This window comes from Vanessa atalanta, chromosome 7 (genome assembly GCF_905147765.1).
Source record: "Vanessa atalanta chromosome 7, ilVanAtal1.2, whole genome shotgun sequence".
Taxonomy (NCBI): Eukaryota; Metazoa; Arthropoda; class Insecta; order Lepidoptera; family Nymphalidae; genus Vanessa; species Vanessa atalanta.
Genome location: NC_061877.1, coordinates 2,178,840 through 2,205,260, shown reverse-complemented (window position 1 = coordinate 2,205,260; position 26,421 = coordinate 2,178,840). Strand labels below are relative to the sequence as shown.

The 26,421-nt window shown below is 32.6% G+C and overlaps 1 protein-coding gene across 3 annotated transcripts in view; it reads left to right on the top strand.

The window, feature by feature from the left end:
• LOC125065086 (protein GDAP2 homolog) overlaps positions 1-26,421 on the top strand; it is a 79,999-nt gene that overhangs the window by 6,525 nt on the left and 47,053 nt on the right. For all 3 annotated transcript variants that reach the window (XR_007119601.1, XM_047672510.1, XM_047672508.1), the window contains exons 2-3: positions 24,593-24,758; positions 25,667-25,809. Coding sequence is in view for 2 of the 3 variants with exons in the window: in XM_047672510.1 (XP_047528466.1) it covers positions 24,604-24,758; positions 25,667-25,809 (298 nt within the window). In the remaining variant the exon portion in view is untranslated. The remainder of the gene's footprint in view (positions 1-24,592; positions 24,759-25,666; positions 25,810-26,421) is intronic.

Genomic DNA, 26,421 nt, shown 5'->3' with positions numbered 1-26,421 from the left:
CTTCAAATTCTAACAATATTTAGTTGGTATTTTTTCCGTGTAGGAATAACACATGTTTACTTTATGCGAGCATTAACGGTTTCTTCAATAAGAATAACTAATTCGTTCAAAGAAATACCTATTTATAATTGTTTTTAAAGTAACAGATAATCGATGACTCGCCTTGGGGAGGATTACCATTGAAATCATGTTAGGAAATGTGTAGTGCCCATGAAAGCAACCCAATTACCTAAAGTATATTAGTATTAGACGGTCACGATTTCAAAATATCAAACAAAACCAGTGCTAGTGATTTCGAATAACAGAAAACTATTAAAGAAGAAGCGAGGTTCTCGCTACAAAAGTGTTATGAAGATATGGAATATTAAAATTAATCTTACCTACATTTAAACAAACTGAACCTATTAAAAATTTTTTTATGACAATGTGGACCGACAAATGGGCCACCTAATTGTAATTGGTCACCACCGCCCATAGACAATGGCGCTGTAGGAAATATTAACTATTCCATATTGTTTTCTTTTAAAATACTATTTTAATAAGATATCAAATGAGACATTATCATTGACTAATCTATTGTCGTTTTAGATAATCACTCTGCCATTATCTAATGGTGCTTTGTACATTGAGAGCTTCTAACGTGATGCACGTTCGTTTTTATGATTCAGGAAAATGGTAACAGTTTTCCTGGAGTTCTCTATGTTCTTCCACGTGACTGTTTATTTTATATAGAGCTTAGTACACTATATATTAATCTTTTGGAGCAATTTACTAGAAAAGAATAAGGATATAAAATATTGTGCAAGAACCAGACATGTAACATTTGTATCAAATACATAATATGTTAATTATAAGTATTAGTCATCGCCCATTCAAGATAACTTATTATCAAAAATTTAAATTTCGAATACATTAAATTTTATATATTCAAATTCTATGAAGTATCTTTACCTTATTTTTAAATATAATTTAAATAATTTGAAATTAAATAAATAAAGTATTTTTTGGAAACGTTCTGAATGGTATTCGTGTGAACAATTTAGTTGAATTAAGCTGTACACTTGATATAACGTCTCTAAATATTTCTAATAAGTCATTAATATTAGTTATCAGTTAGTGGTACAAAGTGGTAACACCCAGAAGGGCTTGCAAAAAGCCGAACCTTGTTGTATATTATATCATATCAATCACATATTGAGTTGATTGCCTCGTTGGGTCTAGTTACTAATAAGGCCGCTGAACCCGGGCACCTGGCTTCAAACCCCAGGTCGAAAAGTTATTGGGTTTTCTTTCGAAAGATTATCAGTAACTGCCCGGAGTCTGGAATTGTAAATGTGTACAATTCCGCGCCTCGGAAATCATGTAAAGAAAGTCCTGCACCTGAATTATTTTCGGCTGTGTCGTATTTACCGTCCCATCGGATTATGACAGTGAGGGCATAGAGAGTGCACTTATGTTTGCTCACACACTTGTCCACTATTATATGTCCTGCATGATCGACTCTCTCTTGTCTCTCTCCGCCGGTGCCGAAATCGGTTAGGACGCCATTACTAATAATTTAATTCAATACTTAACGGGATTGAATATGTAATTGAAAGTTACGTTTTATAAACCGAATATCCTTCGTGCGTCAAGTTGACTTGACAGGTTTCTGCGTGCACGTAACCGACGACAACAATGTAAAATAAAATCTTTATTTACATACATCGATCTAATGTGTATTTTGATGATATTAAATTACGTAATTTAATCATAAAATTTTACTGATAGCGAGAAGTTACCTTTGGATAAATGAGACCAGCTCTTTAGATGTTTAGCAAAATACATTTTTGGTAGGCATCAGAAAATGTATAGGTTAGCGTAATTAGTAACATGAAGGCTATGTAAGGTGCGGCTAATGTCAAAATCTATACGCTGAGTGACCGAGTGACTAGACGTGATCCATTTTCCCTCTGTTAGAAGATAGGAATCGGATACTAAAAAAATTAAGAGATGAACTCACTGTACAACATTTCTTATGTTAATCCTAAAAATCTTACAAAGTATATTTTGTCGCTGTAGCGTGTTGCGATCTCTTCCAGACGTCTGTTTGTTTGTATTGTATAATTTGGATTTAAAGTGATTACACAATATAATATTTACAACACGATATAAAATAAATTACTTATAGATAATTAAAAAAACACTTAGTCGCGCTCATCAAGACGACGTAATACATTTAGTTTTAGTTATAACTCTACAGATAAGGGCAGTGACATCACTCGATTGTGAAATAGTGGTACCAAGGTTGTAGTCTGATGTGTTCTTTGCTAATTCAGTGTCTATTCTAGCAATACATGACTTTATGTGTTTGTTTCTCCTCTTTGTATATATGCGTTTCGCTTTTTACTCTAATATAATATTTGCTTAACTCTTTGTGCTTGTATAAACATGTCCGATAAATGTTTGCTTAAAAGTTCTATATACCAATATTGTTGAACGAAACAAATCTATAAAATTTGTTTGATTAAATAAAACGAAAAAATGTTTATTTTGATCGTAATTTTCATTTTTTATTTATTTTAAACTTGCAAACATAGGTGCACTCTCATATCTGATTCATCGGTAACTACGCATTACAGGGTAGAGTTCACTACCAATACTATTGATATATTTGATAAATGTATGTAGGATCACATATATAAATAAATAAATATCAAATACATTACTCTGATCCCAATGCAAGTAGCTAAAGATGATGAAATAAAAATCGGTATACACACTACTCGAACACGGAGGTACTCGACCACAGATAAAACATCGAAATATGTCAAAATCGACTTACATTGGCAACACTATCGGTACAAAACTTTTTAGGACGAATTGGTAATACCTTAGTCAAACCTTTCCTTAATTTAAAGATGCTATAATAAAATATTATATTTAATTCATACTGAGAATGTTGGATGAATTCAATGATGTCATTTACTTAACAATGCAATCGTTATTTTATGATCATGAATATAAACACTATACAAGATTTTGTCTGTTGATTTATGTGATTCAAATGAGTAATTTTAATGATTGCTGGTTTTGGTTTAAAGAGACTTGAACTCAATGGCATCTGTTTGTTGTCTTATAAATACATGTGGTGATGATGTCGTCCTGACCAGCCAATGGCCGCCCAGTTAAGTAGAAGCAAATGTGTTTGCAAACACAATTACAATTGCACCCTCTATTCTCTCATCTTATGGGATGGTAAATCCGACACTACCAGAAGAATTAACGTGGCACCCTCCAGAACACAGGTAGGCACAAAACTTTAGGCTTTTATTTATAATTCCACAGAAAAACCTAATATATTTATTAGCCCAATCTGGGGTTAAACCTAGGACCTCGGAATTTGTGGCTTTATATCTAGCCAGTCGACCAATAAGATAGTCGACAATTATATGTATTCGTTATTTAAAAGTAATTAAATTAACAACACGCTAATGCCACACCGCCGTGTGAAAGTTCTCTTGTCATCCCAATTTGCTTCAGTGTTGACAGTGTTTTGTACAAGCTCGCCTGGGTACCAATCACATATTCTACCGCTAAATAGCAGTACTTTGCATTTTAAGCATTAATTGCTGTTTTCCGGTTTTTAGGTAGAGTGAGACGGTTCCCTACAGGCACGAGGGACATAACATCTTAGTTACCAGGGATGATGGCGCGTTGACGATAAAGGTCATTATTAAAGTGCTATTGTCTTTGAACAGTGGTGCTTACTTACTATCAGGTGGTCCATTAGCTTGTCTACCTACTAATTTTAAATAATAACAAAAAACACAGTTTCATCAGATATGTTGCCAGAATATTAGCCTTGACCAACAAATAGATCAAAGCGTTCTGTCCACTGGTCTAACTTCGCTTTACTTTATTATTTAGAAGTTAATATATGCAATATTCTTGCAAGAATATTAAAGATTTCATAAACCTCAAGATATATATATATGCATCTTATTGTAAATGTAAATAAGTATACTTTACATTTCATAACATAAAATTTACAAAGCAGTTTTCAAAATGTATTTACCATTTATGTCGTGGTTGCTCATGAGTCCGAACAATAAAATTACCAGTTTTGTGAGTCACACGATATTAAACTTGGTAATTATCGTTGTTTATATTATATTTTCGCTTTTTCCAATACAAGTGTTCCAAGTTTCTTCTAGGACGTCGTGTTTGTTTTGCAATGCAAATGTATAAAGAACATCTGTCTAGACATCGCAAGTAACTTCTCAAAGTGGATTATCTGGTAGCTGATGCACGTGTTTCCTAATGCGGCTATCGTCGGCTTTCGTATGTCTAATACGAAGTTTTATACAAGTGAACGGCTATACTGAGGTAAAGAATTGTCATTCTTGTGTTTGTTTTTGTCCCAGTATATAAGTTTTTATTTATTAATTATGAGAAAATGACAGCATAAATGTCCAGTCAAATAATATCCTAAAACATAACAGTTTAAAGGAAAAAGATTTTTTGCCAGCTAATGGTAAGTGGTCACCACTGACCTTGGCACTGCATAAATGCATTTACCAATCATGGGACAACATAATATATCCCTTGTCTATATTTACTATAGTTCCTATAGCATTGGTGTAGATTATGCGATAAGTGGGTCTAGTTCGATAAGATAAATGAATCTAATTCGAACTGAAGTTATATTTAATGTTCTGTTCTTTTTCGAAAAGAAAAATACCTTCGATTGAAGTTTAACGTCGTTTCTTTTTTTTTATTAATCTCCAACAATTTGTTTTCCGTACGTCCTGGTATGTCTAAACCATTATTTTTATTTCTTTGTTTCGGTTGTGTCTTTTTTCAGTAATAGGCAGCATTTTAATTCAAATTTCGGGAATACAATTTTATTTAACTTCTAGTGGTAATCACTACACTGTCTTAACTGGTTTTCAAATGGTTATCTCCAATGGACGAATTGATTCATGAGGAAAGTTAAGGTGTAAAATTATCAAGGTTTTATGCAAATTGACTGAATAATGACGACGACGACGAGAAAACACATGTGGATGGGTAGCTTTACGTTACGTTACGTGTAGTTTATATGTATTACGGTACAAACGTTTTATGTAGGATCTTATTCTACCCGTGCAAAGCCAGGAGAACAACTAGCGAGTTGTTTATACGTGCGACTTCTTAGTTGACCCAAATGTTGTGAGTAGATTGACTTTATTTAAACGTAGCTTAGGTGATATGAGTACTTAATAAAAAATCTAGTTTGAATGCTTTGTAAAATTGCTAAGTAGATATGTATTATAATAAGAAATAATAACTAATTTCCATAATTTTGTTTTCTTTAGCTAGAATTCTTGGATTTATATAAAAGTCTTCGATGCAATTCTTAGTATTTGATAATAATTTCAACGTAATAGAAATTGACAAGCAGACGTCGCTTATTATAGTAATTATCGTTATTGTATAGTTAGTCTTTGAGGATTCGACAGGGTCCAGTCCATTTCAACATGTAAATCTTAAGTCCTTTTTTTTTTAATATTCTTTTTTAAACGAGCAGGAGGCTCATCTATTGGAAAGTGATTACCACCGCCCATGGACATCTGCAACATCAGGAAGGTTGCAGGTGCGTTGCCGGCCTTTTAGGAAGGAGTACGCTCTTTTTTTAAAGGTTCCCAAGTCGTATCGGTTCGGAAAAACCGCCGGCGAAAGCTGGTTCCTCAGAGTGGTTGTGCGAAGTACGTCGTTTTTTTTTCATTCGTCAGGTATACAAATCGTATGGAATCATCGGTAATCGTATATGTATGTTATGTTAAACATATTATTATGTCGTGAACAAAAGCGTAGCAAATTATATCGCAATCGTAAAATATACGTTATCGAAGTAAACAATGAGACCGAAAGCGCACATGAGAGATTTAACCGCTTGTGTTTGAGTAATGGTACAATATTTTTTAATTAATTAACCTTTTTATTTTAGCCTAACCGATATTGATTCAATATATAAGTATTATATTTGAATTATTTTGGTAGGCATATGTTTTCATTTATTCTTTTTATTTATATACTAAAAAGTGTATTAGCATATCCATCAAATTATATATGCTAGCTATGTATTATAACTAAGGCGCTATGCTAAAATGTCCTATATGTATGAAACTTCCTGTTTCTCCTAACTGAAATATAAACTTGCGTTATGGCGAAATAGCTCGTGATTGCGGTACATACAAATTCCCACTAAGTACTGGTGACCTAAGTTCAAATCGGTTACTAATGTTTACGTGTGTTTATTTTCTTCGCATTCATGATTGTTTATAAAAAGTGTCATCAACGATTTAACGTTTGTGATAAAAACAAGGAAACAATAACGTATCTTCTAGACATACCTGCATACAACGAGCAGGTCTACGTCTATCGACAATCATCGTTACAGTACGTGACGTTCGCATTCGAGAGATCTTGTTAGTTGTCAATTGAACAATAGTATAAATATATAGTAACCAGCCAGCGATGTCTCGTAGTTCGCTCGCGTTACAGCGTACCTATCAGACCTAAATTTACAAAGTGAACCTATGAATTATATTCATTTCATATATACACCACCAATCACATCTAAGAATAGCTATGAACCTATTTGACCTTAATGATTCAGAAATTAAGCGTTCACTGATAGATGCAATAACAATTATCTATGCTAATATTAAAAAATAGAAATTAAATAAATTTGGTATGGAGCAAGCTTATTTATAAAATTCGAAATGTATAAAACTATACCTACAGCACACACCGTTAACCCCAAGGGTATTAACTCTCGAGAAATAAAAAAATTGATTTATAATTTCTATAGACTAAGAGTCCGTCCGCAGCTTCGAACGCGTGTGCGGTGTGGGTGCTTGGCATTTGTTAAGTACCCTATGTCCTTTTCTGTATCTCTGACAACGTCTATGCAAAATTTCATAATGGCCGGTGGAGTAGTTATGCGTAAATAATAATAATTTATTCTCTCCCACATTACAGACATTACAGTTTAAAGTAAAGTAAAGTTTCTTAATAATAAGTACATTTGAGTGTGGAGACAGGAGCCCAAACTAGGCTGCTCTGTACTAATGGTCTCCTGGCTCCCCCTCTACGGTATCAACTATTTATTATATAATTTTACATGAAATATGAAAAAGACCAAACATGAGATATACATTATATACATATATATTGTATATATGTAATTATGTACATATTATTTATAAAAAAAAAAAATGAAAAGTAATTTATGCTCGTGATTTAATTGTGTGTGTATGCGTATTGTGACCGTTCCCGTGTATATGCGTGTGTGTGTTTGATGAAATACGTCAAATAAAAAAAACACCTTCGTATTTATAATATTAGTTAGGATAAATCTATAGTGTGCGGTTAGAATAACATTTCATGGTATAAACAAATAATCCGTTCCGTATGTTTTTTACATTCAAAACAGATCGTTTATCGTTTACTCACTGCGTGTGTCTCGGAAGTTTATTGACTGCTCTAATTCGACTTGTCGTGTTGTATACAATCTGTGATGCTTCGTCCTTGTGGCCTTTAGACATGAGAAATGCAAATTATTAGAATACCATTTAGCAATACTTTATTTATTTAAAATAGTAAGCATTCTGGCAGTTACCAGAATAGTTATGTCTGATGACATATGAATTACTACCCGTAAACAATAGCACTGTGGGAATTATTAATCCCTAGCAACCTAGTTGGATTCATGTTATGTCCCTTGTGCTTGCAGTGGCACTGGCTCACTCGCCTTGTAAACTGGACAACAATACTTATTATTACTGATTGGTTGTAAAATATATGATGAATGAGTATAGTATCTACGAAGACGGTTTTGCAAGACCAACTCGGAAAATATAATAAATATATCTATTATATTTGTTTAACTGATTGAAATCGTTCAGTTTTTTCGTATTGGCTCAAATATGACGTCAAAAAATAAAATTGTTGATTAGTGTGGATATAAATGTAAGTCTCGATGTAACTATTCAATCAGCATTGAATCAAACCAAAACGTTGTTTAATTTAAAGTGACGTTATAATATTAAAACCAATGTGTGGGCTTCAATGTTCTCAATGAGAGCCTCGATGGGGATGACGAAATAAAGTAGACCTTGTTGTTCTTCGCGAGAGCAGCTTTGCGCTATTAATTTTGGGGAACATACAATGTGTAAACTCGACGACGTCGGTACTGCAAGCATTTTAGCTGCGGCGACCTAGTGTGTATACGGTAGGCTTGTAATAAAATGGAAGTTAGTATGTCTTATGCCGAAAGCTGATTGTACTGCTACGAATACTTGTTTTAATTAAATTTTATGGTGATATATACCCCAGACGTGCTTGCACAAAACCCTAACACCACCACCACATAGATATATATCTTCTACATTCACAGCTGTGCATATGAGTAGAAGATATATACATCAAAACCCACGACCACATACTCAGACAACTATTTGTCTGAGTATAATTATATCTATAAATAATATAATTATTATAAATCAACTTATAATACTCACGTTAAACCGGAATAGCGTACAAATTATGAATTACTCATTTTGCATCCAATGTTTGTGTAGCCGAGATGGCCCAGTGGTTAGAACGCGTGCATCTTAACCGATGATTTCGGGTTCAAACCCAGGCAGGCACCACTGAAATTTCATGTGCTTAATTTGTGTTTATAATTCATCTCGTGCTCGGCGGTGAAGGAAAACATCGTGAGGAAACCTGCATGTGTCTAATTTCAACGAAATTCAGCCACATGTGTATTCCGCCAACCCGCATTGGAGCAGCGTGGTGGAATATGCTCCAAACCTTCTCCTCAAAGGGAGAGGAGGCCTTTATCCCAGCAGTGGGACATTTACGGGCTGCTTATGTTATGTTATGTTTGTGTAGTGTGTATGCAGAATACAATCGAAGGCCGATCGAAGTAGAACAGGTATTGATCGAGATATATGTAATTAAATTAACGTACGTGTTACATGGCTGATTAAAAACGTTAAAATATTCATAATAATAGTATATCAACTATGGAATGTTTTTGCTTGTTTTAGCTTGGTTATACTCGCGGTTACGGCGGCTTCTTAGTTAACATATCAATGAAACCGCATACTTTTTATAACATATAATTTCGTCACTAGTTACATCACCTTTGACGTTTCTTTAGGCTAACCGAATCCAACACGATCTTACGGTTTTTTTTTTAAACAAAAGATTGCAACTATATCATGGTTCATTTTGTTATAAAAAAATATAAAAAAAATGATTTAAGAAAATCTCATAATACTTAATATGTGTGACGATCACACATATTATGTAAGTTATTGCTTTTTTCGTACCTGGAGAATCATAGTCTGTCATAATGTCACCTCTACACGCGTTTCTTAACTTATACAGTCTCCTTATAGTAAATATATACCTGATTCCTGACCTTGGAGTGATAGTTTTTTTTTTTTTTTTAAACTTAAATAACTGAGTAACCCTACCAGTACTATATTTTCTCATAGCTTCTATGTGAAACCTTTTTATAACTTAATGTAACATAAGTTTTTTTTTTATATAGGTAAGGCCTTAACGTTAATAATACTTATCTAAGAAAATGTTTTTTATGTATTCAATCAGCGGTTATTTAACACTTTTATAATACGGACCAAATACTTAAAATTATTTGAAAAAATATCCAATTAGAATTACGTCTGATTTATCATAAATTTATAATATATTAGTTAACCTAACATAATAATGAACATCTCAGTACATTTATTCCTATACGACCAATTTATAACACATTAAATAATGTTTATTTTAAAAGCCGATATTGCTTATCGTATCATTCCGTACACAATTTACGGTAATTACGGGAACTTTTGTCACCAATGCGCACAGACACGAGACGCAGAGCTTTACAGTCGCTAATCTATATTAAATATGGCCCGTAGGAAATTATTAAACTCGAATACAATATGGACATGAATAAAAAATATATTAGCAATATTTCAAACAAGCAAATGACAGAATCGTAAAGCGACTTAAACACGCAACATTGAATGCTAAGAAGGAGTCAGTACACCCATGTCGTGGTAACGTTTTGATAGCGGTTCAGATTTTTCTTCAATTCCATTACGAGAATTGTAACAAAGCAAAATATATTATTTTTGTTTCGTTCGTTACAAAAAAAAAAAAAAAACTTTTGAAAAGGTCGCTTATATTCGTTTTAAATTTCCGATTGTGGTCGTGCTGTCTGGAAATAAAAATATGCAACATCAAGATACTATATCAGAATAGGAATATACACCAACTGCTTAGGGCTAAGGCCTCCTTCGGGGAGAAGGTTATATATGGATTACATAACAACAATAAAACAGAAAAGAAAAATTGTAAATTTATTATTAAGAAATATTCACTTTGTACTCTCTTCTGTTAAACAGTCCATTTGTATTTATGGCCTCTTAAACTAACAGTAGTTATATAAATACTACATTCCAATTTACCATGAAATTATATAAAAAATACTCTATATAATAATATTAAGAAATATATGAATATATTATGATGAATAATTATATGGCAATAAATGTCATATAGAACGCTAAACGCACAGGTAATACAAAAAAAAAAAAACAAATGTAAAAAAAACACCAATAAATGTAAAGTTTAAAAATAACGTGATTCGTTTTTTTTATGTAAATAATATTCAAAACTTTAAATATCAAGCTAACATTAAGATGTTACTAACAGCTCTTGGTATATGTTAACATGATTATTATTCTATGTTTAATAAAATGATCGTTATCTTTATATTATTCATAAATATCGTAACGTAATCGTTTTGATATTACAATAATACTGTATTGAATAGATACGTGGACATGTCGGACGCTCGGATAATGGTGGATGGATTCGGGTCAGTGTAAAACAAAAGAGGACCATTGTCGCAAGACAGTCAAAACGGCTGAGACAAAGCCTTTCTATGAAATAGGTTGAGAACGTCTCGAGGAAAAGAGCTCGTTTAGAAAAAAAAATGTTGCTTACGACTCTTCTTATGAGAGCATTTTAAAGCTCATGTGAAGTATCAGCTTGGTAAAGAATAGAACAAAGATAACGATATTCTAAGTATCTATCTATCTATCTATCTATCTAAGTATAGTATGAATGTACGTTGAATATGCTTTTGAAATTTCACAATTCGTTCGCATAGACGTTGCTAAAATACATTTGGGTTATGTCAAAGGATAAGCACCTAACTGATATTAAATTTTCATTGTGTCTCGTAAAATTTCATTAGTTTATAATTTTCGATTACCGATAAGAACCGGCAAGGAACTTAGTAGTAAATCGTTTTAAGTCTGTTAATAAAAACTGTATTAGAATTAATCTATGTATAGTAAAGTGAGCCAAAATTATATATATTATGTATTGGTTTTTATTTATATAATCTTATGGCGGAAGGCCTAATGATTCACCTGATGGTAAGTGGCAACCCTCACACATAGAATATGGTGCCATAAGAAATATTAACCATTCCTTAAAACACCAACGTGTCACCAACCTTGGGAACTGAGATATTACCTATGCGCCTGGCTCCAGGTTCTCTCACCCTTCAAACCGGAACACAACAATACTGAACCGGTAAAATATTAGACGGTAAGTAAATATATCGTAACCTATTAGTATATATTAGTGTCGTATTAAATGATAATTTACTTATACTATTTGGTTTACGGTAGTTTGATCACGCGCCCTATTCCCTTTACATCGCTTATTAATAAAATATCAAGCTGAGAACACGTAAATCATTTGATCTAGCTATTACAGCAACGACGTACACGGGAATACTTAGTGTTCCTATTTTAAAAATATATTTGTGTAAAAGAGTATAGTACGAGACAATTAAATATTTTATTCTTAACCGACTTCCAAAAAGAAGGAGGTACCTAATGTGAGTGTTTATATATATAATGTCGTATGCTTATAATTCCCTCATATATAATTTATTCCAACAACAAGAGGACCAAAACTAAATAAAGAAAATTTGACATCGAATTGATATAACATTGGTTGAGAACTTGAATAATCGATAATATGCATTATGGATTTGCGAAAAAATGGCGTTCTAAACGTTCACGAGACTGCTATCGAAACTTTAGAGGTAAAATGAAAGTGGATATAATTAAGTTAAATTAGGTTATGTTATATGTTATAAGTTATGTACCACATAAGTTATTGCATATAGTTTTGCGATCAAAATAACTAAACGAATATACACGTATAAAATAATTCCAACTAGACATACAAACTGCTCAAGATATATTATAGTGACCATTACATGAAGATAGGTGCACACGCTATTCCTCTATAATCCGAATGGACGGTAATCTCACATAAACGAAGAGAGATCAGTCGAGTGCTTGGCCGGGCTTAAACTCGCAAACATCGATTAAGATTCGTATATTTTAGTCACTGGATCAAATCGACTCAATGTCATAATCCTGCTATTAATATGGATTGTCTATTGACAGCCTAATCATCCTACATTTTTTTTCATTGAAACAACAGCATATTATATAAATTATAATATACATTAAAAAATACAATATACAGACATTATCGTTTCCATTGAATTATGCAAATTTAATATAAGCTAACAGAAGTAGCAACAAATAGTTTTGATATGATACGTTCTTTTCGGGTCGATAACAATATTTATAACAGTAACTTTAATAGCGTATTCTGGGCTTATATGCCCTTACGGAATGCATGATCCTCATGAAAAAGAAGGTATGAAATCTTCTATATATTTCCATCTCTGTTCTACAGATTCCGACCAGTAAAGTCATTGGCCTCTGAATGTTTTGCAACGGCGACTTTGTCTCGCCGTTCCGATTTATATTCCTTAAGGCGATTTTGCCAACTTTACTACTTTATTAACTTTGAATTCGTTAGTTTTTTAAACAACTATTACAAGTACTTTAAAAAGACCAATTTTAAACTTGGAATCTATTTCCGTCTTTATATTATTCGTGTTTGTCGCGACTTTATCTGTAAAAAGATTTACTTCCTACTTCCAGGAACATTTTATCTTCAAATAAATCTAGAATTCTTTGAAGATCTATATTAATCAAAGGGAAGAGTATTATGCAGACTCATAGAGGTCTATTATTCTACCGCAAAACATTAATAATCTGTATTGCTGTGTTCCGTTTTGAAGGATGAGTGAACTATTGTAATTACAGAAACAAAGAATCGCATTGACGATGTAAGCGCTGATTAAAAATGTAACAATAATTCGTACAGTTCGCTGTTTAGATCATTCGTAATAAATGAAAAATTTATTTTCAGTAACATTTTATACGTATTAATTGTTAATTTCATATACACATAACATATAATACAAAAAGGTTATCACGTACACCGACGCAAGCCTGTAAAGTGAGAAATGAACAGATAACATATTTGAACTCCTCCAGTGCGATTTCAATGTTTTTTTTTTCGGTATATTTGAGTGTGTCCCTGGACGGCTTAAATAAGGCCATGTAGGTGGTACTGCGATCGAGAAGTAAATATAATTCTTATTTAACTAGGACGAAGTCAGAAACTCTAAGATAGTTTGCCATATAAATATTGATAAGGTTTTTATTACTAAACGAATGTTAAAAAACTACAATCACTTTGAATGTATTACTTACTATCACAGAGTGAATACATTTCACTTTATTTCCGTCTCTTATTCAAATTTTGTTCGAGCCTTAAATTAAGTAAAGTACGAAATGGAAAATGCAGAAATTGTGTGAGAATTGTCTGAGTTATTTTGAAATTATACCATTGTTAACAAAAGTAGGTAGTATTATAATAACCCACAATATACGAGTACGCGTAAAGCAAGCTATGGGGTATTTATGCCATTGTACTGCGTACTGTCTTTGTTCTAGCTGAAGCGCATTGGCGACCTATAAAGGTTTTATAAACAATGTTAACTTTTAAGCAGAGTTGATGCAGTGGTTAGTAGACGTAAATTCAAACCGGAGCTTGATTTTGAATATTCTTAATCTTTACATTAGCAGCCTGTAAATTTCCCACTGTTGGGCTAAAGGCCTCCTCTCCCTTTGAGGAGAAGGTTTGGTGAATATTCCACCACGCTGCTCCAATGCGGGTTGGTGGAATACACATATGGCAGAATTTCGTTGAAATTAGACACATGTAACGAATTCCTAACGATATTTTCCTTCACCGCCGAGCACGAGATGAATTATAAACACAAATTAAGCCTGGGTTTAAACTCGAAATCATCGGTTAAGGTCACGCGTTCTCTTAATCTTTGTTTACAATTAATATCTTATATACTCTATTCCAACCATAACAGGAAAAAAAGCCAAATAATCAACATTTTTTTCAACGTCGACGAAACTGTTATCGGTATTTTGGAAGTAAAATTAATGCGGAAATAAGTGGTTAAGTGTAACTGTGTTGTATTATTATTAGACACTTTGTTTAGTAACATTTTACTTGGCGCGATTGAAATCATATATTCTGAAGCTAAAGCGTATCCGTAACGAATCGGTGACACATTTAAAGCGATTCGTATAATGTTAACAGCGCGTTTCGGTTCTGTTGAAGGCGCGATAGCAATGCGTGTAAAATGCATCGTGTGCTATTCTCAACATTTTGCTAAGAATTCTCAGATTTATTTTAATTGGTGGCAGTGCTTGGTACCGTCCGGTAGGCTACCGCCAAATTAAGAGAAACTTTTATGTAATGGTGTGTTCAGGTATAAAGAGTAATAGTAAGGATAGTTAAAACCCTAACAAACTTTATTCATTGAGGCTCATACAAGTAAATTTGTATCATAATTTTTGATGATTATAATTTAATGAAAAGCCACTAATATGAACCGTATCTAGTTATTATTTCTATACCATTGATTATATAAATTACTTTATAAAGTTGTACGCCTTATATGTTACTTATAACAAGCTGTGCCCGCGACTTCGTGCGCGTTTGTATTTAAGTTATTTGGATATTGCAGTGTGACTTTATTTTTATTCTATATATAATCCTAAAATTAAAGTAGCCTAAGTTACTCATTATATCAATTATCTGCCAGTGAAAGTCCCGTCAAAATCGGTCCAATCGTTCCAGAGATTAGCAAGAACAAACAGACAGTAAAAAATTCTAAAAAATGTTATTTTGGTATATGTACCGTGTATGCATAAATATGCATTTAGTAAAAGTATTTCCGGGAATTTAATGAAGCGAACACTTTGCCCATGGAAGGATCAATTGTCTTTGTTGAGAAGGAAACTCGATGTAACATTAAAAACACGATACATATCATCTTAAATCATATTCCTTGAAGTTTGACGATGTTAGGAGTGATTTATACTTTTTTATGTTATTGGCAGGTGGACGAGCAAATGTGCCTTCTGACAGTAAGTGATCACCACCCCCATAGACATGACCACTGTAAGAAATATTAACCATTACATAGTCCATGCAACTTTGGCAACAAAGATGTTATCTCACTTGTGCCTATAGTTACACTGGCTCACTCACCTTTAAAAGGAAACACAACAACACCAGCGGTAGAATATATAATGAGTGGGTAGTACCCAACCAGGCCTGCACGAAGCCCTACCACCAAGTGAGTATATTTCTCGGAGTAAGAGTGTACAACAACAAGGTGACCAGTTTTTCATTCGCTCGAATACGTCTATACAATATACATAAACTACATGACATTCTGATATTATCTTTGCCTTTATCATAGTGAACATGTTTGTAAAAGTACATTGTGAAATGGGATTATCTCTAAAACCCAACCATTGTCATAGTGTTTCCAACAATTGAGCTTTATTGTTCAGTCATTGTTTATAATCTGCGTTGGCGCATATCGAGACGTTAATAAGGTTATACGTAATTACATTTAAACAAAAGATCAATTCGTATTGTAAACGCTAAGACTATTCTGTAAGAAAATATTTTGAATATCACTCGTGAATTTCTCACGCTTTGATGCGTTTATGTTTCAAATATTATAATTATTGTAGTCATCGACGCTTAGGACAGTTCTCACAGAATATGATTACAGACCCGCTTGTACAGACGTAAGTTAGTACAGCTGTTCTGCAAGAAAAATCTCGAAACTCACCGCATAACACAAGCGTGAAATGTCTGAATGTGATATGCGATATTGATAGTGAGTATAAAATGTTTACGAAAAACGTATCAAAATGACGTGAGTCCGTCGTCGTAACCGTAAGTCGTTTGGTAAGTTTTCACGAGTGAGATGCGAAGTGACTTTATGCAGAATCTCGGTCAAGAAATGTAAAAGGAATTAGTTACTATTTTGTAAACTACGTTAATTGCATATTATATTAACCCTGTATTTCTACGTATGTCTCCTACTTATATGTATGTACAAAATAATCCAATGGAAGTAGCAAAAAGGATAGACAAATCACTTATTTCCACGTTCATTTTACTTCTAAAACTCCAATAATAAATAATATAAATAAATATTGGACAACATCACATACATTACTCTGATCCCAATGTAAGTAGCTAAAGCACTTGTGTTATGGAAAATCAGAAGTAACGACGGTACCACAAACACCCAGACCCAAAAGAACATAGAAAACTAATGAACTTTTTCTACATCGACTCGGCCGGGACCTCGGAGAGGCGTACCCATGAAAACCGGTGTACACACTACTCGACCACGGAAGTCGAGTAGTAACAGTTTCGTCGACGTCCAGAAAGCCAATTTTTTGCAAATCCATAGTGAATATCAATAGATTGATAAATATCGCGTCAATTTGCTGTCAAATTTGTTTATTTAGCTTTTCTCCTCTTATGGTTGGAATACGTGTATTATGAATTTGTGTCTAAAAAGTATCGGCGCAAATACACGTTGCTATAGTAACGATTAGTTTCTAGAGATGAGACCGCTACAGGTATATCTTAAACAAATATATTCCATCTCCGGTCGTTTCGGAATGTCGTCCTATGGGATTGTGGGAGTGAGGGTTAAAGTGTCCTGCTTCCGCATATCCATATCCTGTAGATATCTCTAGCCTTTGTAAATTGGGTATTGCCCATCGTGACCGAAATTAAATCAAACTAAATGTAATTAAAAAAAATACATATGTGTCTCGGAACGCCCGACAGAAGTGATATTTTCTTTTTTTTTATTGGCTTTTATTTGTTTCGAAAGGGCACAGATTATTTCACCAATGTCATGTAACTTAAACTAATCGTTTGCCAGTTCCATCTGTCAAAAATGACTGGCGCCGTAAGACGTGACGTTACGTTACGAAACGGTTTACCATCGGGTGGCCCATTAGCTCGTCCAAATACCGATACCATAAAAAAATAGACGTTGATACTGTAAGATATACAAATCATTACTCAAATCATCAATGCACCACCAACCTTGGGAACTAAGAATTAAATGATGACGTTTTGTGGCGGTAGAGTATACAAGTGGATGGTACCCTATTAGCCGGGCTCGCACAAAGCACATAATAAAAACAAACATAACAATATAATATTATACACAAGTGATACATTAAATATCATTTTTAATAATTTATTTATTATATTAGGTTATATATAAAAGATAGTTATATTATTCTACAAAGAGGTAATAACGAATTATATTTTGTAATAAATAATATTATGGATATCCTTGTAAGTTTAAACTAGCTGCCATTAGTCATAACGCCGACGTGATCGCTAGAAACAATTGCATTAGTACCGTACCTGCATTCAAATTGTAGGTTGTTTTAAACTTAGATTACAGTCTCCATTGTACTCTGCTCATAGACTTAGATGAAACACGAGTTCAATCTACTCCAAAGTTAAGTTTAAGCAAACATGTTGTCGTCTTAAACTACGCTTCGAAATTTGTACCTACTATAATAATTTCGTCAGTGGAAAGGAATATATCCTTAAGCTCAAAAAAGGTGCTTTTGCGAACCCTGATTTCTTAAAAATACCTTTTCGACGCTTAAGTCTTTCTGTCGATTTGATTCGATTCAACTGACATTTTAAAGCTTACAACATAATTATAATGAACTAGTTGTTCGTCCCGTCTTCATTCGAATAAAATTCATGCAAAGTTTCCCCATTTTAGTTGAAATTAAAAGAGCGGTAAGTAAAAATTGAGCGATATTTCGCTTATATACATATACTTACATAAAATAGTATTTGCTCAAAGTTCCTTATTCGACTATAACTATTATTTTATAAATGACACTTAAGCTTTTAAATAGATACGAAACAAAAATATAAGAAGAACGTTTGAGGAGGAAGAAAAATGTACAGAAAATTTGTCTTTGCTTTTTCATATATCCAATATTTATTTCATTTACAGATATTCAGACGAGTTAAATGGCTATCTGAGATTAATTATATGCATGTGTTTGTCTACATAAACTGGGGGCTAATTCTACTAACATTATAGGATTCATCTTCGATTATTCCTCATAAAAATTCAGCTCAATTGTAGCTGAGGGCCAATTCTAAAAGTGATATCGGTCCTGTTGCAGTTCGGTCGATCCAATATTGACCGAACTGCAACAGGAAACTGCTGAACAGCAACGATAAAGTTTCGATTTGACCGCGTTTAAGTGATAATTTATTTGTAGAATTGCCGCCCTGGTACGAGTAAACACCATCTTTTTACTCTCTTGAAAGTACCCGAATGGCATCTAAGTTGGTTTGTTATTTGTTTCTGTAATAACACTCACTCGCTCACCCACTGAACCGAAACGCAACCGTGTTGCTGATTACATAGAATAAATGGCGAGTACTTGCTTTCCTATGCACGATAACGTATAGAGAACATCCTAATTCCGAACTGCTCCTGAAAATTTCTTGGCAGAAAAATCTAATAATTTTTATTGACCCGACTTGGACTCAAATACTAAAAGACTATGATCTTCAGCCTTATAAATGTCTTGATACTACGTAACTCGTAAGGCCCCGCCTTCGATGCGTATTTGTGTCTTTTTAAAATTATGAAACATAAATTTTAAGTCTTTAATAAACAAATCAATATTGAAATTGTCATTCGAAACGTAAAAATCAAACAACGATTTCATTGTCGCACAAATCACAAGAGAACGACATCGGAAATGCTTTCAAACCTGGCAGATCGACCTGTGATCCCATGACCTACTTCCGAGGTTCGTCGACCGCGTGACGTCACGGCCTTCATCCCTCCCAGTCGCCCACTCTCCCTCTCAGCTGGGGGTGTACCACCCGTTCGAGGTCACATGTATGCTACATCCCGACCGAAGCGGACGCGTTCGTTGTAAGGATTAATTCACCAAAGTTTAATTCAGTGATTGTGCTCCGAGAATGACCGTTTTAGGTATGATGTTATTTAATCAAGTAAAGTATCTTTTTCATTTAAAGTATTTGCTTGCAAATCAATTATTTTAACTTGATATTTCTAACCCTTTGTATATTAAACGAATAATTTATATTAGTTCATCCAAATAATATATATTTTTTTTATTAAATAAAACCTCATCAGCTGTATATATTATAATCAAATACATAATTATATTTCCATTTTTTTAAATATTATATTTGTAACATTTATTAGGGGTTATGTAATAACGTCATATTGTGTTTATTGCTTCGTAATTGTATGAAGGGGCAAGAAGGGGGATGTAAAATATATAATTATAGCCTTATGTAATAAAAAAGTAATCCTAAATTATTATTTTTTCTACAATTTGATTTTTTTCTTGTGCCTTCTTTGTTTCAACGTATTTTCATTTCTAATAAAAACAGGAAGTACATGTCCACTCCTTGAAGTGTAAACTTGTTAAATTGTATTCACATTAAAGAGTTTTATTGAACTTCATTGCTTAGTTAAGATTAGATCAAATCCTGAATTTGAAATAATTCATGATCTGTTAAATTTAAAAAAAAATGGAGAATGTAATCTACGTCTTGTAATAATATAATTTAAATTATTCGTATAATTATGACATTAAATAGTATAGTATTTATGAAAAGCTTTTTTTTTAATTTTGTCAAATATTAGTGTGTACTGTGTTTGTGGTCGTTTCGATTACAAAAAGGGATCCTTATTACAAGACTGAATTATTTATTTTTTTTTATTTCGACACTTTAAATTACAATGTTTTGTCACAGTGTTTAATTATTTAATAAAACAAAATATTTATAGTAAATTCAGATAGTTCTAATTTTGATTTATAACGGTTATAACAAAGAAACGTATCCTGATTAAGCAGCTGTAATGATAATGTTATAAAGAGTTTTTGGTAACGTTACGCAACATGATCGAGGACGACCTTTGTGCTATTTGCGATATCAATTTGCTAAAATAAACCGTTAAATCAAATTGCTCGTCGATATTAAGTCGTTTAATACGTAAATAGTTGTATATCCAAATTAGCTCGTAATAACGAAATCGAGACATTGAAAAAAATATTTCGGAAATTAAAACCTGTTTAGTAACAAGAATAAATACTAATTTATAAACAAGGTCCTTCACCAATTTTCTTTTTAATATATAAGTTTTAAATATACTCACAAATCACTGTTGGTAATTCGAAATAAAATTACTTATACTTAATTTTAAGTGCATAATTATGCCTTATTTATATAGCTTGACAGGTGAACAGAATATTCGTATTATAATATTCTTTGTGTGATTTCCCTCATAGAGTAAGACTTTATTTGACACTAGCTGATGTTGTCTTGTAAAAAATTTCATTTGTATACCCAAAGTAAAAATTGTTATCCATGTATATTTCCCGAATTTCTTAATATTATGGACAACTTTTCCAATTTTTCTTTGCCTTAAATTATACGAATCGTTTTAGTCTGCCATGCTAAGGTGATTACTAATTTATTTTTAGATTGAAATTGACTGACGATACTGTGATACCTACGTAGTTACTAATGACTTGTATTTAAATACAAGAGGAAATTGCTAGTTTAATAAAGAATAATATTACGAGTGAAAATAATAGTTGAATTTATATTATTAATTATGACAACAAAAAAACTATTCCAATGCCTTCATGCTTAAATATTATATAATATTTTTTGTATGAGGCTAAGGGCGTTGATGTTTATAAACGTGAAATAGACTCGTTTACGGAAAATAATAAAATTAACGTGTTGTGTAATACGAAACGTTGACTCAATTGTTTGAGATATAAAACAATAATAATTGTACATTGACTTTAACTACGTTCGTAGCAGTGAGTGCTATTCTTGGAGGCTCATTAATTTGACTACGTGATACATTATAAATCTCGAGGAGGTATTTCGGCCCTCTCAATCAAAGGAGCTATTCAATATTCTATTTTAATTATTACACACCGTTATAGTTTGCGTACACCGTTTAGAATTGAAGTTGTTTTAAACGAACTTTAAAAAGGAAAACAAATGTAATAATTCAATTTTTTTTATATAATGTAAGTATGCGGATGGCCAAATGTACCTTACCATCAAGTAAGTAAGGTAAGTAAGGTAAGTGGTCACCACTGTTCATAGACATTTACATATTTAATATTAAAAGAGATCTTTTCTACGACACAATAAGAAAATTGCAACTCCATCGTAGTGCGATAACTCAATTATTTAAATCTCAATGCTGTTGCTAACAAAATAAATATTTTGTCAGTTGTTAAGCAAAATTAAACCTTTTCAATACAAATTGTGATTTTTATATATATAACTATGGGATGGGTTTACCCACACGCCAGTTAATTCTCCGCAAAATTTTGTATTTTTTATTCAGCTGTGCGATTCTGTAAGAATTCTCTTCTTATATCACCCGTGAAATGTTGACAACAGACATATGGTGCTACGCAATTTTTATACGTATGTCGCTCTAATTATTAGTCAGTATCGCATGTGACGTTTAACGCTGTGATGAGTTCGGAGTTCAAAGAGTATCAAAGACAACGAACACCTTCCATAAGTTAGTTGACTGCGCATTTGTGGTGCAAAAAGTAGTTTACGATATTTCCTTCCATCTTAATCTATAGAGGAAAGTAAATCCTTATCGCGAAGCTCATTCGCTTCTCTGCCTTCCCATAATTAAATAAATTTACATCTATATTCTATGGATTGTCCGTTTTAAGCACGTTTTGGTAACGTCTACTTAAACCTAAATCATTCTATGAAAATTACATTTGGAATCGTAATAGCGTTTCCGTGTCAAAGATATGATGTCACTAAAGAAATAATGTTGCCGGCGTCCGGTGCTATGTATAACCAGAATATTTTATTATAATATTATTACTCATACAGAAAACAATCGGTATCAAATAAATTGTTTACAATCAAATTACTAGAGTTATGTTAGGTATTCTACATTTTTTTTTAATTAATCAAATCCTCACAGACGTGTTGTCTGTGCCTTTGATGTTATCTTCTAAGTTGATTTACGGCATTTTTATGTGCCTACATGTTTTTACTTCGAAGCAGCATCATGATCTAAATTCTAGGATTACTGAATTCTAGGTTAAGAAAAATAGATTATTTAATTATGTGTATACGGCTCGTCTTCTTTATTTTAGTTACTTCCACAGCATAGAGCCTTTTGGCATTCTGGGCTAATTTGTAAATCAATACGATCTTTGTGTTATTTGCGCAATATGTAAAAGGGCTATTTGCACAATATGTAACTTGGGCCACAAATTTAAAAAAATTAAAATATTCACAGCCATTTCTCAATATATTTCTGATAATATATAAAACTGTGACGTACATAGCGTTAACACTAGGAACAAGTATAAACTCCAATTTCGAGTTTATACAGCGTATAGCGTATACGACTTTACAACAAGATCGTAGAAAACATTTAAAAATATTTAATTGTAAAATTTAAGAATCTTTAAATGTCTTTGCGTGGGTGCTACATAATATAACTAAACAACTTAAGATGATTGCACGCCCTGGGAATGTGATGATCGCCTCCAGGCTGTTTCAAATAAGGAAAATATATTTTTTTTATTATTATAAAAAGACTATAATTGTAAAATATATCATTTTTTAAGGACCGAGGTGCTTATTTCCGAACCGATTGTAGATATTTAAATATCAATAAGCATGTGTAACGCTTCTAGTTTAACTAATCTTATTTTAAATGATAATTACGTCTGTTAAATTATCAATTTTGAATATAATACTTGTTCTAAAATAGAAATGACGAATGTCAATACAATTTTCCATGCAATCAATTTACAACCCATTAAGTGACGTTTATTTTAAAAGCCGATATTATTTCTATTTACTTTGACCTTTGACTGATTATTTATTAATTATTATAGAAATTTTTATTGGACTTTAATCGTGTTACATTTTATAGGCTTGTCATCTGGTGTTATTTTTCAAATAAAACCTCTTTTAATGACCCGCAATGTTTTGCCAGTTCCTTGTACTTAAAGAGGTTTTTTTTGTCTTCTTGGGATTTAGGATCCCTGGTCTGTATGATCGGATTATCTCTTATATTGTATTCCTTTGTATTCTATACGTATTAATAATTCTAGACTTGAAATTATAGTGTTCTAGAAATTATTATTTCCATGTTCGCGAATACAATTATTGACTATCGACTGTTTTACATTGAACGTCGTAATAAATAATGCCTCTAATTTCTAAGAACGGCATCGACATTGGCAAAGTATTAAGGCCTATACACAATATAGGCAGTAACTAAAGCAGTGGCTTCAATCGCGAAACATTGATGACCCGTGAAGTCAATTGAAAATTATATGTTTTATTTAAAAAATAAAACTTTATGTCATTCATCCAATTTCCCGATGTTTCGTAATAATTTCAATCATTACCAAACTTATAACGGTAGACTCTTATATTAAAGGAACCGTTATTGTACGACGGTACGACGAGTATGTATGGGACATGCTTGTCTTTTATCGAAGTCGAAGAATTAAAGATAAAATTAAATGCAGTTGTAAAGCGTAAAGAAAAGCTATTATTTGTTATATCTTACTAAATAGAATAGCTAATATCTATGAGAAGTAAAAAATACAACTTTAATCTTCATAAATAAAAAATATTGTAAATAAGCTGAAGTCCTCGCGTGGGCTAATCGTTGAATAAATAATTCAACCGCGCATGTGACAGTTCGCGCTGGTGAGAATATTTAACCTCAAACTAATTACGCAAAAAATATGGCGGTCTCACGCTTATTGGTAAACTTTTACTCTATAGAAGTATATGGTTCTTCCCGAATACTCAAGCTTATGTTTTTTTTTTTTTAAATAGAATGCTGACTGCGTGTTTTTATAGTCATTGATACTAAATAGTACCTATTAGTATTAGTAGCCTATAATTTTCATCGCCAATGTGCCATCCACTAAGCCAGTAGGGTCTAAAATATTATTTTATTTCTACCTGTTTTTAAATTGGTTTAATACAAAGTTTAGCTGTTTTTCAGTTGAATAATTGATGTGAGGGTTCTTTCCTAACGAGAAGGGCAAAAGCCATACCGCTAGTAAAATTTATTTTAAACATTTTTCATAGTTATCTTATTGTTTATTTTCAGAAAATAGCGTGATGCGTGCGCCGGCGAGTGCCGGCGGGGTGGCCGTGACCCGCTGGTCGCAGACTGCGCCCGCGCCGCTCACGGACTACGCGGACAAGGCGCCCCCAGTACACGCATATCCCGTGTTCCCTTATGACGATGAGATCAACCAACGTCTCGCTATTTGGTAAAATAATCATAGTTATAAAAATCAACAGACATTTCCTGGTATATACAATTACGCCTCAAAAGTTTAATAGTAATCCTAAAGTGGAACTTATAAATTGGAATAATTTGTTTGGCTCATAGATCTAAAAAATATTTAACCTTATAACAATTAGTTGTAGATTATGTCAATAAAGCGTTAGATGAAGCTACTTTGCATCGAACTCTCTGAATCGCAAAAAAGAGATTTGTCGATATTTTGACTTCCAAATATATGAGCCATAGTGTCATCGAAACGGCAAGTTAAATAAAATACCTCTCAAAAATTATTTTTTGTAAATAAAACAAATATTCAATTATAAAATATTTAATTAGAATCTGAATAATCTTATATTAAATGCTGATCGTACGAATCATCGCAATGCAAAAGATCAAAGAGATAATTTTTCTGCAAACTATTTGGAGATTCGTGATTAAACATCAGACTTTGCATTTATTTCGAAAGATTCTTCTTGTAATACAATTATAAGAGCCTTTTCGTTATAGGCAAAAAAAAAAACAAGTTCATTACCTTTTTCTCCTCTGTTTTTATGACAAATCCATTGGGATTCTTTTTTGTTGGTAGATATGGACGAGCTTTAGTGTTATCAATTAAAATACATATATATTATATTATTGGAAATAATGTTACGAAAAAAAAATGGTCGCAACATATCGTGTTCATAGGTTTTCACTAGATTTCCTTAATTGGTATTGAATTTATAACTATTATATGGAATTATTTCAAAAAATGTTCTTGATTTTTTCTTAGATTTAGAAATGACAAAAAGATTGTCATACAGAATTTATAGTTATATAAATTGCATTTTCTTTATTACTACGGAACTTAATGAAGGTCGTAAGGCAATAAAAGTCTTTATTTTATTTCAGGCAAGGCGATATATCAACGTTAGAAGTGGATGCAATCACGAACACAACCGACGAGACACTATCAGAATGCAATATAGTTAGCGAGCGTATCATGCAAGCAGCGGGACCAGACTTGAAGGAGGAAATCATTACCAAATCCTTAGGTACGGTCAATAAACGGTAATGAATATGTTAATAGGAAATGTCGATTTTTACGTTGTATTTTTGGTATCTAGGTGTAACTACATCACTTGTGGTCTAATACTACTATTCAATTAATTCTTCTATAGACACAACTATATTTATATTAAAAAGAGGTTTAATTTGTTCGTTTGTATAAGAGCGGGGGGGGGGGGCGTGACACTCACAGTAATAAATAATCTAATTCTAAAAAGAAATGACGTAAAGCTACACAACACGCAACATGTGCAGCCCATAAATTTCCCACTGCTGGGCTAAGGCCTTCTCTCCCTTTGATCAGAAGATTAGGAGCATATTTCACTACGCTGCTCCAATGCGAATTGGTGGATTCACATGTGGCAGAATTTCGTTGTAATTAGATACATGCAGGTTTCCTCACGATGTTTTCCTTTACCGTCGAGCACGAGATTAATTATAAACTGAAGATGAACTGAAACTGAGATGCCTCCTTACTGACTTTAAACAATTTCCCTGCTAAAAAATCAATTTCTTCGCCTCTGGTTATTCTACGATACTTCAGTGGCAGAATTGATTTTGTCACGTGTAGTTTTTCTCAAGTATTCCGCGTATCACCT